The sequence below is a fragment of the Barbus barbus genome (assembly GCF_936440315.1).
Source record: "Barbus barbus genome assembly, chromosome: 15".
Lineage (NCBI taxonomy): Eukaryota > Metazoa > Chordata > Actinopteri > Cypriniformes > Cyprinidae > Barbus > Barbus barbus.
In genome coordinates, this window is record NC_136743.1 from 17916100 (window position 1) to 17933757 (window position 17658).

Sequence of the window (17658 nt, forward strand, 5' to 3'; positions counted from 1 at the left end):
TATAGTTTTAAAAAATGCAAATAGATAAAAAAAAAATGGACTTTGTGTTAATAAAAAGATTTTTACTAACAACAAACCTGTTTCCGGTTCCGGGACCACGAGGGAACGTACTGATCCAGGAGCAGTACGTACGTACAACTGTACAAATCACAAATCTGAATGAACACTTCTGTAGATAGTGTGTTCTTTGATTATGTCAGAATGATTATTTTGAAACATAGGTTCGACCATACAATGTACAATTACAATAGACTATAATAATAATGATAATAATAGGCCTAATGCAGGTCTATGAGATTCTGTGAAGTAATGGGATATCTATATAAAAATATATATATGTAAAAGTAGTATGATGCTAAAAAACGAGCAAGTAAAATATTACATGTATCTTTGAACCTTTCATATGAAGAAAAGCAAACAAACAGCACATAAAGAGACATCTATGACCTATGCAAAGAACTTGTCAAGCACTTGTTTTTATGTTTAGGCTACTTGAGTTATACAAAATTGTTGTAGATTTGTCAGAACATATATTGAAACTGATATAGAATTTTCCATTATCTTATGAGAAGGCAATTCAACAGGCCTCAATGTATTTAAGTTTTTCTGCAAGCTATTTATATAACTATAACCATATGTTTTGCATATATTATTTTAGGTTTGTCTGATCACGATGATATGTGCATAAGAGCACATGTGGAGAGGATGTGAAAGAGGAAAGAATACAGAACAAGATACGGAAATTATGGGATTAAAGGATTTGATATTGGATTTGCGCTGAATTGTTTAAATATCAGACTGAGCACAATATCGGACTCATATGTTACTCAAAGGCAAAATAAACAGACATTTGCTGTGAGCATTTAATAACCTTACAGTATCCCTTCAACTGCTATTTATCCTTTGCCTTTCCTCCTCCAAGGGCTCAATCCTTAAATCGCAACACTAATCCTCATGACTGTATTTTTAACTCTGCCGAGGACAGAAAGAACAGCAATTGGATTACGGCATCAGTGAGGTGGGGCAAATCCCAACTCTTGATCTTCAGTTGAGGCGAAACAAATACAGTTGTTTTTTCTTTCTCTCTTTTTAGCTATATTGCAAACTCTAAAAAGCTGGAAGCAGTGGAAGATGTTTTCTCAATCTGTCTGGAAATTTCCTTGAAGCTGCAAACCAATACTCATTTTAAAGGGAAGTGGGACTTGCGTACGCTTGGAATGTAAAATCAGCCCTTTTCTGCTTTTATTTGTAACAAGAAATTAGCCTATTTTCGGTTCTTTACCCATTCTTCAAGCAACCATTGTAATGGATCATCCAAGAAGGCATCTGAAAAAACTTACAAAGAGACGTTCAAGTCTTTTTGCAAGTGTCAAACTTAATGCCAGCTTTTCTCAGAGTAAAGAAGAAGAAGAAGAGAGTGCCTTTCCATTTTCACAAGACAGCTCTGTGAAACCTTGGACGTCGATGGACAACCTCGATACTCCATCACCTCAGGCAAGTGACAAAAGAGATCAAGAAAAGAGGAAAGGCAGTGAGACCGAAGCAGCAAAAATGCCACACCGTCATTCAAATGTCATCATTGTTAATGTAGGTGGAAAACTCTTTACCATTCCCAAGCACCTGGCTATCAGATACCCTAAAACCAGAATAGGCAGTTTAGCCCTGTGCAAAGATCCTGTCAAGCAGCTAACGCTCTGCGATGACTATTGTGTGCTCACTAATGAGTTTTTTTTTGACCGAGATCCTACTTTCTTCCACTACATCTTCCACTTCTATTGTAGTAATGTATTATGGGTAATGGAGAGTCTTTGCCCTGTCAATTTTGAGGAGGAGATGAAGTTTTGGGGCCTGCACTTGAGGGACACTCCTCGCTGTTGTCGCATTCTCTACGAGGAGAAACTAGACGAGATAAGAGACCAGCTGAAAGTGAACAGGGAGCTTATGGCGGAAATCGAGCCCCAGCATGACGAGGAGGGTTTCAAAAAAATGTTTTTTGGTGGTATTCGTAAGATGCTATGGGACCTGATGGAGAACCCATACTCCTCAATGGCTGCTAAGGCCTTTGCTGTGTTCTCCAGCCTCTTTGTGCTCATCTCCATTGTAGCAATGACTCTAAACACTGTGAGCGAACTGAAAGATTATAAAATCTATGGAAGAACCTACATGGAGTGTGTGGAGATCACTTCAATTCTCTTCTTCACCTTTGAATACTTCCTTCGCTTGCTGACAACTTGTGACGTCAAGCATTTTCTGAAGTGTGCACTTAATTTTGTAGACTTAGTGGCTGTCATGCCTTACTTTATCCAGCTGATATTTGAGGCTTTTGCTAACCAGGAAGATCTCAGTGTCCAAGACGATCTGAAAACGATGGCGAGGGTTAGCAAAGTTAGCAAAGTGCTTAAAGTTGTCAAACTCATGAGAATCTTTCGCATTTTGAAACTGGCCAGGCACTCGACAGGCATGCGAGCATTTGGCTTCACTCTTCGCCAGTGTTTTGAACAGGTCTGCTGCCTGTTTCTGTTCATCATCATGGGGATCTTCACCTTCTCTGCCCTAATGCACTCAGTGGAGCAGGATGTTGTAGGAACACCTTTTAGCAGTATACCAGATGCCTGGTGGTGGGCAGCGGTGAGTATGTCTCAAATTGTCTCAAAACTTTCATCACAACTGCAGTAGAATTGATATATTCATATAAATGGCCAAAGCTATGTGGACGTACAAACTATGTGTGGTAACTGGGCATTTAGTTTTAAAACCATAGCTATTATTAGGACTTTTCTGCTATATCAGCCTCCTCTATTCTGGGAAGGCTTTCAGTTCTGTGTTAGAACATGGCTGTGGGGATTTGCTTCCATTCAGAGAGGAAAGCATCAGGGAGGTCAGACACTGATGTGGGGCGATGGAGTGGGCTCACAGGGGACCAATGGTGATCAGGTTTGGGCTTTGTACAGATCAGACTTCCACACCAGACTGTTGTTATTGTTGACTAAAACTGCATTTAATACAACTATTAGAAATAGTAATTGAAATGAAGGTGAAATAAAATATAATGTAAAAAAATTGAATTAAAACTAAGTAGAAATATTAAGTAAAAAGCACAGAACAAAATAACTCAAACTGAAAATATAAATGTAGTTTATAGCAAAACCTTTTAATTTGATTTTAAACATATGCGAAGCTTACATACTGGAACCATTTTTTATGCGCAAATATAAAAAAGTACAAATAAAATAATTGGGCATCATTATGTGCATTTATTAATAGCATCACTTGCTATTACTTGTTTTTTTTTATTGTTATCATTATCATCATTTGCTGTGGCTGTTGTATCCTCCTATCCTCTTTAAATTGTTAGTCCTTATCCTCTGGCAGCTGTGTTTAATCTTATATAATACCTTGTAATGCCGCTCAATTGGAGGCATCCATGCTGATTGGAAAAGTTAGATTAGTTTGGAACTTCCTGGAGGCTTACTAAGTCTTACTAAATTGACTTGCATGCGAAATTCTAAGCTGATAAACTGACGTGGAGACATAATTCTCTCTTTTGTTTTACTGTGTTCTGGCTCTCATAGCTGTATTTAAGACATTGTTTTAATAAAGACTTTTTACGCTGTTACAGGTGAGCATCTCTACTGTGGGATATGGAGATGTGGTGCCCATTTCTTACTCCGGTCGAGTGGTGGCCTTTGGGTGCATATCTTTTGGTATTATTCTAAATGGAATGCCAATCTCCATCCTGTTTAACAAATTTTCTGACTATTATGCCAAGTTGAAGGCCCAGGAGTGCACTAACACAAAAGTCCAGCAGGGTTTGAACCTCAAGAAAAGACTGCAAAGAAAATTAGAGAGCTGCTTCGAGTCTCAAGCTGAGGATTCTGATGAGGACAATAGACTTCACATTGGCCAGTGTCATCACTGAACGTCCTTGTCACCCCGACTGCCTCACTGCCCTTGAACAGTGAGCTCAGGTTCCCAGCCTGCTTTGAATTAAATCAGGATTTAAAAGATGGGTTAACGCCAGGTTAAAGAAAATTAAGCCATTAGCTTTAATACGGCTTACAAATGGCATGTCGCTGAGGATCTTTGGTGAGCTTGTGCTGATTTTCAGCCGTATCTGTTCATTTGTCAGGCAAATAAATGGATTCAAATAAAAAGGATTTACATCACAGACTGCAAACTGTTAATTGCAAGATCAACACATTTGATCCATCATTGCCTCTCTATAAGGTGGTGGAAGTGCACTGTACAGATAAATACATACATGAATCTGAAGATATTTCTTCCTCAATTAAAACAAAAAGGATTTACAAGGATCAAGTGAGACTTATGTGGCCTTCAGACACCTTTGGTGTATTTGGAGTGTTGCTTTCACATAGTTTCTATTCTAAGCAAAGTGCATTTGGATACCATGGCTTTCAAAGACTGATAAAACTGAGAAAAAAAAAGAACATTGTATTTGCATAGTCTTCAGTAAGCACTTTATCACCCCTTCAGATTAGCACAACACATATTTTGACTTCTTTTGGAAGGTCTGAAGGGTGATTTCCTCAATTGTTTTATTATTTGTAATGATTGTTGTGTATAAGACTATCTGCAGTAAGCCAGAGCCATACGATAACAAAAATCTTGTTAATTTCCGCTCCCCTTTCTTTTTACCCCATGCAGTATAATCCTATATCCTTCCTTTAATACATAATATTGTCATGATATCATCAAACTTTTAGATAACAAAGCCCCTTTTGCTCTGTGTTACATAACAACATATTTCTGCAACTTGCATATACTGGAAAACTGATAAAAATAAGAAAATTGTTTCTGCTCATAAAAGAGAACTAGTTCACCGTATGTATGTCACTACATAAATAATTCACTATATAATCATTAATAAAAAAGCTGTAGGCTCCATGAAACTACATGCAAATGTATTGTTTGTATTGTTTTCAGAGTTTTCCCATGAACATCTTCATGTTTTTGTCTTCTCTGAAATCAATCTAAGCGCTAAGTGAGCACGTAAGCTACCGTCTGTGAGAAGTCAAGCGATCTGACTAATAGGATTTAAGGATCAAGAGGACCTGTCATGCCAATGTTTTGAGTGAAATGTTCAACTTCAATTAAGGGAATGTAAAGACAAGAGCCCTTGACAGCTGCATGTTTGTGGCCTTTGTTGAACAGCAAAGGTCATCCTCTGCCACTGACAGCAGGGAATTACTGCATAACGGTCAATTATGGGATCATCTATAGTGAATTCAGACAATAACTAATGTGTGTATTTGTTATTTATTATATGTTTCTCCTCTGTTGTTTAACCCACCCCAACAGCGAACACAAATAAATCAACATATCAAATTAAAATGAATGACTAAAGTTCATTCAAGAAGGTGCCCTGCAGACATATTGTTTTGCATAGTCGTTTTAATGATCTTGATGTGTAATATTGAGAAGATATTAAGATTAAGAAGATAAGATAAGATGCCCACAGTGTGAATTTCCTGTTAAATAAAAAAAATTAAAGATTAAAGATGATGCATACTGTATATAACAATATATTATAAGGGAAATAATAACTGATTCCATTCAATGGCCTAAAGTTTCTATGAATATCAAGATGTTTGAAATGTCTAATTCACTAAATTATTAAACAACATTGGGAAGGTTACTTTAGAAATGTAATAGGTTACAGATTGCCCTATTTAAAATGTAATTAGTATAATTACTTTATTAATGTAACTGTTTACATTTGATTACTTTTCTAAATTTACATTAGATTTATTTTTTTAATTTACATTAAATTTAATTTTCTAATTTACATTTTTAATTTTCAAAAAAAAAATCTGAACTATTAATAATTTTGAAACATTTAAAGCAGGCAGGGTTAACCTTACAGTACTCAACAACACTAATTACTGTCAGACTTTCAAAATCCTTCATCACTTGAATTAAGATTTTTAGATCTTTTTTAAGATTTTTTTTAGATTCATTTTATAGCACAGCCACCACAAAATCAGACGTTAGCACCTATTTTAATTTTGAGATTGTTCTGAGGTTTAATACAGATTTAAAATCATAGGTTGGCTATGATACCGTTTTTGAGATCAAATCTTTGCATAGCTATGACACTGGCATCTAACAATGCCTTGGGGAAAAAAACAAAAAACAGTTAATCTTAAAAATATAAAGCATATACATAAACAGTTATCAAATAAACATGTGTCCTATTCTTTGTCCTAAACATTGATGTCTCATATTTTAGAGCGGTCAATGCAATTTTGGAAATAAATCAATCAAATCTGTATGTGTGTGAAAATATTCAGAACCCTCCTTTGTAATCATTAACATTTTTATGAGTAATTGTAATTTAATTACACACTTACAGGCTACAGTTACATTTATTTCGTAATTAAATGACGTAACACTGTTACATGTAACTAGTTACTCCCAAACAGTGATAATTACTACATTCATTATAAAAATTATCAAAATATATAATGACAAAAACACCAGCAACAACATTCCACTAGGGGGCTTCTGTACCATTTGCTTTTAACTTAAAATAAAAAACAAAATATTTACCCGAGCAATCCAAATGAATGAATGTGTCCACTAATACATTCCATCAACAAACAGACATTAAATACAATTAATATCCAACAATAAATTCACAAATCATTGTTATCTAAAGAATTGGAACTGTTTAGATGGATATAAATCTCACAAATGTTGATCTTCAGATATAAGGTGCATATTAATATGATCATAACCATTAAATAAATGTATTAGAGATTTAGTGATATGTATGGGTAATATGGAAGCAACTTGCCAATATAATATTAAAAACATTTCATTGACGCATTTCTGTAAACTCATAAAAGAGATATTAGAAGTAAATACGAAAAATGTGACCAGCTATCACAATTTTCCTTGAACTTTCCTTGAGGCAATACAATATATCACAGCTGACATGTTTTATCTAAAATACGTTCCAGCTTGAAGGCCTCAAAGTTCAGAACGTGATTTTCTTCATCCAAGGCTAGATAGATGCTTGTAGAACCATGCATGCCAAATGGTCTGCTGGGGGGTATAAAAACCCCCAAATTGGTTTGGTAAGTAGCCTGAAGTACCTGAACACACTTGAATATTGTGCATTCCAATTTGATCACCCCAAGAAACACCATGAACATGAAGTGGTTTGCAACTTTAGCTTTTTTAATTCTGCTTGAGACTTCCAAGGCGGAGGGTCAAGATGTACGAGTGAAGCTTTGTGGTCGTGAGTTCATTCGGATGGTGATCACATCGTGTGGAAGCTCTCGACTCAAACGGAACGCGCCTGATTCAGACCTTCACTTTGCAAACCCTCATAGTAGATTTGCCTTCTTCAGACATTTGTGTATTTATCAGTTCATTAACCTTTTATTTACTTTATTCTCTGTGTTGAAACATCTCATGTTGATACACCATCTATTCTTTTTCAGGGAATCTACAAAAGTGGTTCGACAGAGATCTCATTGCACACCAGAAAGGGACCCTGGCTGCTAAGGACAAGCAGTGGAGGGAGCATGACACCCCTGAGAGCATGACAGAGCATCCAGCCCCCCATCAGCACACAAGCCCACCAGCAGAGCTTCTGGAACACTCCACCACTGTGCAGGATCTCAGCATGTCCTCCAGGACCCGCCGTGATGTGGGGCCAGCGGGCGTCTGCTGTACTTCAGGATGTACCATGAGTGAACTGATTCAATACTGCTAAGGATGGATATAGAGCTCAGATCTCTGCCCTTAAGTCCTTCTGAAGCTGCATGTGGTACATTAAATTATGCTTCATTAAACATTGTATCTAAGTTACCATTATAGTAACATGGCTTCGTTTGTTAACATTAGGTACCTAACATGAACTAAAAATAAAAATACTTCCAAAGCATTTATTAATCTTAATTAATGTTAATTTTAGCATTCACTAATACACTATTATAATCAAAAAGCTGTAACAGTTAATAGCCTATGATTTAACATGAGTTAAATAGCCTATGAGTTAACATGAACTAAAAATGAACAGTATTTTTATTAATGTTAACAAAGATGAATAAATACTGTAAAAAAAAATATTTATCATTGTTAATGCACAAATGAGAATTACTGCAAAGTGTTACCATCATTATTATTGTTGGTAGAGGATGTATGTAATTGAATGAAAATAGTGTTATTATTTTCTGTAGGATATATATATATACAGAAATCATAGACTGGTGATATTTGACTGGTGAATTATTACAGTAGGACAGATGACACCGACAGGGACTTTTGTGCAATGAATCAAAAGAGTCAAAAACAATGTCTGATATATTCTTTGAAAAATTACATTTTTGTGAACTTGCAGGCAATGATCAATGTCCAATGTCCAATTGACCAATGACAACAAAAATAAACTCTCAAAATTCAAGTAGTAAATGGTGCACTATATTTTTTTACATAGAAAATAAACTTTTAATTATATGATCACTGCATGTGAAATACAAATGAATTATGCTTGTGTGATTTGTATTAAAACTAATGTAGTAGCTCAACATGCCATTTACAAATCTACCGCTAGAGGGGGTACCACTACTAAAAGCATTACTTCAAAATCACTTTCTACATGAATCTTTACAAAAATGTATCAAAATAACGTTTTACTGTTTACAATGAACTAATTCAGTTCACACATTTAAATAAAAGTAATTTGCTTGAAATAAGACAACAGGAAACTGCCACAAAGACTCAAATATGCTAGTTTCATATATTTGAAATGGAAGATTCAGAAATTATTATTCAGAAATTTGCAGACGGCACCACACTGATCGGCCTCATTCAGGACGGTGACGAGTCTGCTTACAGAAAGGAGGTTAAGGAGCTGGCTGTCTGGTGCAGTCTTAACAACCTGGAGCTCAACACACTCAAAACAGTGGAGATGATTGTGGACTTCAGGAGAAACCCCCCTGCTCTCCCCCCACTCACCATCATGAACAGCACTGTGACTGCAGTGGAGTCATTCAGATTCCTGGGCACCACCATCTCCCAGGACCTGAAGTGGGATATTCACATAGACTCCATTGTCAGAAAGGGCCAGCAGAGGTTATACTTTCTTCGCCAGCTGAGGAAGTTCAACCTGCCACAGGAGCTGCTGAAACGGTTATACTCCGCCATAATTGAATCCATCCTCTGCACTTCAATAACTGTCTGGTTCAGCTCAGCTACCAAATCTGACCTCAGAAGACTACAGAGGGTAGTCCGGACTGCTGAGCGAATCATTGGTACAACCCTCCCCGTTCTCCAAGAACTGTACTCATCCAGAGTGAGCAAAAGGGCTGGTAAAATCACTCTGGACCCCTCACATCCAGCACACTCCCTCTTTGAACTGTTACCGTCTGGTCGACGCTACAGAGCTCTGAGCACCAGAACAGCCAGACATAGGAACAGTTTCTTCCCTCAGGCAATCCATCTCATGAACACTTGAACTCTTAACAATAAACATGAAACACACAACACTATCATACTTTTTATTTTTTATTTAACACACATACTTATTACATTTAAAATTTGCACCTAACATACATACAGAATTGTCTATTTTGTATATTGTGTTTGTGCTATTTGGCACATTGTCCATTTTTGTATATTCGTACATTATTTATAATTATTTTTATTTTTTTTACTATCTGTGTCCTGTCCTTCTGTCGCACTGTGGAGCTTCTGTCACTAAAACAAATTCCTCGTATGTGCAAACAAACCTGGCAATAAAGCTCATTCTGATTCTGATTCTGATTACAATTACGCCAATACAAGATATAATTTTACAGTATGGCCTACACAAACTCTCTCTCTCTCTCTCTCTCTCTCTCTCTCTCTCTCTCTCTCTCTCTGTTTGCTTTAGAACCAAATGCAGTGACTACAAAAGAAGATGCAAATGCAATGACTGGCAAAAAAGAATAGTGTTTTTTACTTTTTCAGTGTTGGGGAGATTTTTACTTAAAAATATTATTTTCATGATTACATTTGTACTATTTTTAATAGCCTAACCATTTTAATACTTTTCACCTTTTACCCCTAAATTGCTAAATTAAAAATCCTTCATCATTGCCCAGACTGCATTTGGATACATTTGCGACTAAAATTTGACATTTAGCCTACTATTGATTTACTGTGGTCACACTACTGTAACCCACTAGCGTAGCCAGAAATGTTTAAGTGGGTGGGCCTACACTAAACTGGGTGGGCCAATTGTGTAGCATATGAAAACTGCATGTCAAATTGCCAACAAAAAAATACAGCACCAAGGATCATTACACAGTACTTCTAAAGCATGCATTAACATTAGTAATTTGTAATGTTAATGTTTATTTCAAAATTTAGGACATTATTAAAATTAAAATTTTTATATGTTAACAATTGCCTGAGCTGGTTAACAATGATGAATAAACACGGTAGCAAATGTATTGCTAATGTTAGTTAATGCATTAACTAACGTTAACTAAAGGAAGTTTATTAAAAAGCATTACCTCAGTGTGAAAAATTCAGGAGCACCTTCTGATCAATAACAAAAATTAGCCTTCCCATTGCAAGGTAATATTTGACTCCTTGAAGTGATTTACAGGGGCATTTTTTCTAATAACCCCCCCCCCCCTTTTTTTTTATTAAAAGTAGGCAAATCTATATTTATAAGCTTTTCCAAAATTTCTAATAAAAAATAGAATAAGAACAGGTAGAATAAGAAGAATAAGTTAATAATCAAAATAAATCAATATTAACTACAGACATTTACAGAGGATCAGAGGTGGTATGGATGTTTTAAATTCATAACAATGTTGTGAGATTAATGTTTTAAATATTACATTTTGAATGTAGAACTATTGTTTTATTGAAAAATGATTTAAATAACTGAAATGACACTTCAAACATAAAAATAAAACTGCCTGCAGGTGGCGGAAAGTCACTGATTTCTTTCAATGAATCATTCATTTAATTGATTTGTTTGAAGGGCTGATTCATTCAGGAAGGACGTAAGTGACTGTCTTTCTGAATGGGTAATTGAATCACTGACTCACTAGATTCATTTAAAAACGCAGGTTCATTCATAAATGGAGATGCGCAGCGGATCAGCGGTGACTGTTTGAAATATTTTCCTTGATGAAACAGAGCAAAATCAGGCAATATTGTTAAGTCATACAATATACATCAATTTATATTAACTTATTGTTTATTGAACTGTTGTATTAATTTAATATCACATTTGCAAACTCCCTTAATAATCTTTAAAAGCTGTCACTCACTTCAGTTCATCGCGATCTCACTAAACTCATTATAATCAATGAAGTGCACAACGAATCTCTTATTTACACCGTCTATAACGAGAGGATTTGTGAGCTAAACTTGCATAACTCAGCAATAAACAAAAGTATTTTGAGCAGTGAGTGGATTCTGATTAACATTGCATTCAAGGAATCAACATTTCTCTGCGATATATTACTGAACGTTAGTTCGCTCCCCTCAGCGCAAACACAAATAGCCTATGCTGATCGGGTTAGTCGCGCAGGTGCTCCTAAATATTTTTTGATAGTCGCACGCAAGTAGCCTACTTTTCAGTCGCACTGTAGAGCCCTGGCTATGTGTTGTGATATATTTTCTCTGTTTTTTCATTTACATTTCGCATTACCGCAAGTTGGTGCTGACCCAATTGCAATTCTTTATATGCGTGCATATATTTTATAATCTCCCTGTACATATTGTATCATTAACGTCGATTTTCTATGCATCTGTATCTCTTCCAGCAAAAAAAAAAAAAAAAAAAATATATATATATATATATATATATATATAACATAAAAAATATTTTAAAGGTCTTGTCATTATCTTAATCACTTGGTGCCCCCCTATTGGCTGGTCGCCCAATCCCGTCTATGGATAATCCGGCCCTGGGTGGGACTAACAGAAACGGACGAATCATCATTTTGACAAGCGTGATGCACATAGGAAGAGGGAAAACGAAGAAACGACCTGTGATTCACCATCAAAACAAGCATTTTTAGTATTTTTTCATAAATATATAAAGTTACAGTGAAATAAGACGTCTATTAGTATCGTTTAATAAATAACATCCATTTGGAAAATTACCAACTTCTCATTGGGTGGGCCACAGATAAAAGTGTGTGTGCCCAGGCCCACCCAGGCCCACCCGTAGCTACGCGACTGCTGTAACCATGTTGTTTTGGCCGAAATGTGGTATTCATGTTGAATTATGATATTTATATAGTCATGTATTTCGTATTGAATATGTTACAGTAATTTTAATAAGATATGGCAGTTTTCTGCAGTTATATTTATGCTAAAATTAGATAGAAGCAGTTTTATAGAACATATTATTATTTTTTTTACAATAGTAGTGGCCATGCATGGTTTTACCTGTGGAATTTTAATGAAAGTACAATACAAAGCAGAATCAGTCTGTACAGTCTCTACTCACAACATTTAAATTTTTTTCTGTTTTTACATTTGTAAAATGTTACTATTAAAGTAAAATTACAAGCATCCCATCTCAAACTCAGTGCTTTACTGTCAAAAATCAATTTCCATGTGACAAATTAGTGACTGCTCTTATTTATGAAATACAGTAGTAATATTGTGACTATTGTTAGTTTGTCTCCTCCCCCTGCTACCAAATTGAGTGCTGGTGCTAGTTTTGGTGGCACCGGTTCTACTGTTCTCATATTAGTATGGAGCCCTTTTTAGCCTCATTTACTAAAGAAAGAAGACATCTTGTGAAAACCTGATTACCGTATTTAAAAGAGCTTATCAGCATATACAGTCTGTTTTTTCAAATCTTACATCCCATCGGCAGCACAAACAGACTTCACCCACTCCCACTCTACACCCCTCTTATCTGCTTTCCTGCCCCTGCACTTCCCCTGCGAGTGAGTGGGTGTTATCACTACAGCTGCCATGCATAATTAAGGCTGCAGTGGTGCTGAGCTGCAACGTCATTACAGGCCGCTGCAACATTCATGCCTACAAGTGACCGTGTTAAACACCAGAGGAACAGAGATCCCTGTTTCACACATGTATTCCTTCAGTAGCTGCTGGGTGAGCAAGCAGTATGCTTAGATTAACTGTACTGAGCCCAGTTTAGATTGTTGCTGTTTAATGTAGAAAATGCAGCTCACTGAATTGAACAAAGATTTTGATTGTATACACAAACTGGCTCACTGCCTGACATCCTGACAAGTACTACTTGCAATTATATAGTGCACACACTGTGAGGGATGTCCTCACAGGAGATCTCTTAATAGGCTCTGCTTCACTACCGAGACTTGATCACCACGTGTGGTCCCTCTCAGCAATCAAGAGAACACAATCCATTAATATTAATTGGATGCTGTCTTGCATGCATATGTTATAGATTAGTGCAAGCTATGCGGTACAGTGCTGAATATTATTTCATCAGCTATAACCTATGACTCTTCGAACTGCTGCCAGGGATACATGTTTTTCTGTACAATAAAAAGAAAAATAAACCTCAATGCAGCTGGCTTGTATCATAGCATTTCTTTCTAGAAAATCTTTGTACAGCTAGTATTAGACCAATGAATTGAACACGACTATTTGTTCATGATAACTGAATAAGTATTCGTATAAGTTATTATATAGAGATTGCTGGGGACGATTTCTATTCGTATATAAGGTGTCAATCCATGGAATTGAGAGGTTTATACAAAATGTATGTATATTGAAAGTGAAAAGTCTCAAAAATGACCAAAAAAAAAAAAGCTTGAGATTTGAACGTGACTCATGGAGGATCTGGTTTTCAGAGCTTCCATGCAGAACCACGAAATAAATTTATATTTACTGTTAAAATTGGCCTTGATTTTAAAATTTTGTTGCATTTCATTGACTCTTATGGGCCCTGGAATTGCAATAATTCATTTTTATTTTTACAATTTACATGTATTTACCCATCAAATGCTATATTTTAAAAGAATAGTTCACCTGAAAAGGATAATTTTGTCATCCTTTACTCAACGTCAAGTTGTTCAAAACATGTTTAACTCTTTCCACTGAAAATAGTCAGTGTTTTAGTTTGTATTATGCAGGTCCAATGACTTCCAAAATGTTGTTTTGGACCTCATTGACTTTAATTGTGTGGACAATGAAAAACAGTTTGAAATATTATTCTTTTGTGTTTCACAGAAGAAAGAAAGTCCTGAAGCTTGAGAATAACACGAGGGTGAGTAAATTATGACAGAACTTTCATTGTTTGTTGAACTATCCTTTTAATGTTATCTTGGTAACTACAACCCAAATTCCGGAAATGTTGGGACATTTTTAAAATTTGAATAAAATTAAAATTAAAAGAATTTCAAATCACATGAGCCAATATTTTATTCACAATAGAACATCGAGAACATAAATATTTAAACTGAGAAATTTTTACAATTTTATGCACAAAATGAGCTGGAGTTTTGGTGGTGGAATTTGGTCCCATTCATGCCTGATATAGGTTTCCAGCTGCTGAAGAGTTTGTGGTTGTCTTTGACGTATTTTTGGTTTAATGATGTTCTCTATAGGTTAAAAATCTGGACTGCAGGCAGGCCAACTCAACACCCGGACTCTTCTGCCATGCTGTTGTAATAGCTGCAGTATGTGGTTTTGCATTGTCCTCTTTAACCCGGAGGACACGCCACCCGTGATTTTCAACAACAATGTCAAATTTGGACTCATCTGACCATAGAACACTTTTCCACTTTGAAATGGCCCATTTTAAATGAGCCTTGTCCCACAGGACACGACACTCTTCTGGACCGTGTTCCCATATGGCTTCCTTTTTGCTTGATAGAGCTTTAGTTTACATCTGCAGATGGCACAGCGGATTGTGTTTACCGACAGTGATTTCTGGAAGTATTCCTGGGCCCATTTAGTAATGTCAATGTCAGAATCATGCAGATGAGTGATGCAGTGTCGTCTGAGGGCCCGAAGACCACGGGCATCCAACAAAGATCTTCGGCCTTGTCTCTTACGCACAGAGATTTCTCCAGTTTCTCTGAAACTTTTGATGATGTTATGCACTGTAGATGATGAGATTTGCAAAGCCTTTGCAATTTGACGTTAAGGAACATTATTTTTAAAGTATTCCACAATCTTTTTACGCACTGTTTCACAGATTGGAGAGCCTCTGCCCATCTTTACTTCTGAGAGACTCTGCCTCTCTAAGACATCCCTTTTATAGCTAATCATGTTACAGACCTGATGTCAGTTAACTTAATTAGTTGCTAGATGTTCTCCCAGCTGAATCTTTAAAAAAATGTCTTGCTTTTTCAGCCCTTTGTTGCTGAAAAAAAGTGCCAACTTTTTTGAGACCTGTAGCAGGCATCAAATTTGAAATGAGCTTATTTAGTGGATAAAAGTGTAAAATTTCTCAGTTTAAACATTTTGTTTATGTTCGCTACAGTATGTTCTATTGTGAATAAAATATTGGCTCATGTGATTTGAAAGTCTTTTAGTTTTCATTTTATTCAAATTTAAAAAACGTCCCCAACATTTCCGGAATTCGGGTTGTATATCTGGAAAGTCTACAACAGTAAATCAGGATGTCTGTTCATGAAAATACATTGAATGATATCAGATAAGTTTTTGAATGGCTTTCACTCCAGTGATGTGAATTTTAAGATGACTGACTTGTTCTCCTTTAGGTGTGCAGTTGTGAAAGTCACGGAGAGGGCTTAATTGGGACATCATAAATTCCTGCAGAGTAATTTCACATAATCTTGTGTGAAAGCAGATTTCACTCCAAAAAAAGAGTATTACTGATGCCGAGGCTTTATGTGAGGAGAATGAGGGTATAATTCTAACAAGAAAAGAACACCAACCATGACACTGAAAAGAACCTGCCCAACTCTGTGTCAAAGTCATGCATAAGGTCTTTCTCTGTCTCACTATGCATTGCAGATAATCAAGGCTAGACATAAGTCACTGTATCCTACTGTCTTCAGTGAAAGGAGACTGCATTTGTGGGACGGTGAAATCAGATGGGTTTTAATCAGATATGGCATTGTTATCCAATAAAAAATCAGAACATTCGGTTCACTCTCTTTCACTCCTGCTTATCTTCTGATGCAATCATGTTAATGGCTGACTCCAGTTTTATTCTCAGCCTCATCAGACTGTGACACCCTGCTGTTTCCCCTTCAAAATATTTGCACCCTCTTTGGAAATAAAGTTACTTTGAGGTTGATTAACACAAACAATTGAATCCCATTAAATTCTGTTTTAAGTGACAGGCTGCTCGTATGTCAAATAATGGCCCCTGGGCAAACCTCATGCACAAACGTTCCTAATCCTCTTAAAGATAATTGAAAAAAGAGTCATGCTTTACTCTCAACTCTGATGCACCTTGTACAACTGTATAGGCTACAGTTGTGTTGTGTAATATTGGGCTGAAATGCATTCTAAACCTACAAATCCAACTGAAATTGTCGATAGATACACTGCAGACAAAATATTGTGATGACTGGGCCTGTACTTGACAATTTCCAGTAAAACATGGTTTACATGCCATTGAGCTGATGTTCCATACTAAAATAGTCTTCCAGATTAAATATATTGTCAGGCTGCAAACAAATGCAAAATGTCTGTCATTCTGAGACACACACTCCTGCACTGCGCATATGCGCCAGTACACACAATACAGACTCCAGCAGCAGCAATGTGTATAAATCTACAAAGGATGTGATGTATCAGCAAAGATTCCCATTATGACTCCTAATGATACTCAAAAATGTGACAGGAATTAAAACATAATAAGCATTTTATGCACTATAAAAATAACATGATAATCCAGGATTGAATGCAAACATCATTGCTTTGTTAAAAAGCAATCAAACATGCTGAAACCGTGTATCCACGTGCTACAAAAATGTATTTGTTATATAATTAGCTCCATGCATTTATAAAAACCATGAGGATGTAACGGCAACAATAGTCCTTATCAGAGAACAGCAAAATGGTGTCTCCATCAATGGTGCGTCCATATGTAGAATCCTTTTATTCCGAAAGCTGCATGAGCATCATTCAATGATACATTTTTCTGCGGTTCGTGCGTGCACGGGAACCCCCCGAGCCCCCACCCTATTCATCCACCCACTCTAGTCTCTCAACAACCAAGATCTAAAAATAGATCAGGGATCCCCCCATCAATTTACAACACGTCACAAGGTCATATAACCCTCCTCTCACGATCCTCGCTCAATACTACGGCGTGACAGTCCAGTGTGGATCTCGCGACCAATATTCTGCACGTGAAACACACGTTCGCGTGGATTTTTGTTTTTTTCCCTCAATTAGTCACGACGTGTATAGCCCAATTAACTGCGGGGGAAGTGTTTTCTATTATTACCTTTCAAGAAGCAAACGTTCAATTTCTGGAGATGAAGTGAAAGGGAAACACGGAGAGCGCTCGCGCCATCGGTCGCATGCATATTCACGCGCTGGAGGGCATGCCCGTCACTAGACCGAGAATCTCTCCACACAGGACAACGAGGAATTGTGTCGGTGTTGACTACCTTTTTTATTCGGGAAAACTGCGTTCGCTTATTATTTTGATTCGGTTTATATATATTTTATATTATCTTATTTGTTGTG

General features: G+C 36.4%; 2 protein-coding genes across 2 annotated transcripts; both read left to right on the plus strand.

The window, feature by feature from the left end:
* The first annotated feature begins 93 nt into the window (after positions 1-93).
* LOC306881124 (potassium voltage-gated channel subfamily V member 2-like) lies at positions 94-5494 on the plus strand. Its single transcript, XM_079435039.1, has 3 exons — positions 94-128; positions 659-2628; positions 3620-5494. The coding sequence occupies exons 2-3, from the start codon at positions 1306-1308 to the stop codon at positions 3917-3919; spliced, it is 1623 nt and encodes a 540-aa protein (XP_079291165.1). The 5' UTR covers positions 94-128; positions 659-1305; the 3' UTR covers positions 3920-5494.
* A 1676-nt stretch (positions 5495-7170) lies between these two features.
* LOC306881125 (uncharacterized protein) lies at positions 7171-7744 on the plus strand (the record flags this gene model as incomplete). Its single annotated transcript, XM_079435040.1, has 2 exons — positions 7171-7357; positions 7470-7744. 2 exons carry the CDS (start codon positions 7171-7173, stop codon positions 7742-7744), a joined length of 462 nt encoding a protein of 153 aa, XP_079291166.1.
* Between the last annotated feature and the right edge of the window lie 9914 nt (positions 7745-17658).

Bases quoted from the DNA above. Each gene is read 5' to 3' on its own strand.
- LOC306881124 (XM_079435039.1), top strand. From the start codon at position 1,306: ATGGATCATCCAAGAAGGCATCTGAAAAAACTTACAAAGAGACGTTCA. The intron at 2,629-3,619 runs GTGAGTATGTCT...ACGCTGTTACAG, and splicing joins ATGCCTGGTGGTGGGCAGCG to GTGAGCATCTCTACTGTGGG.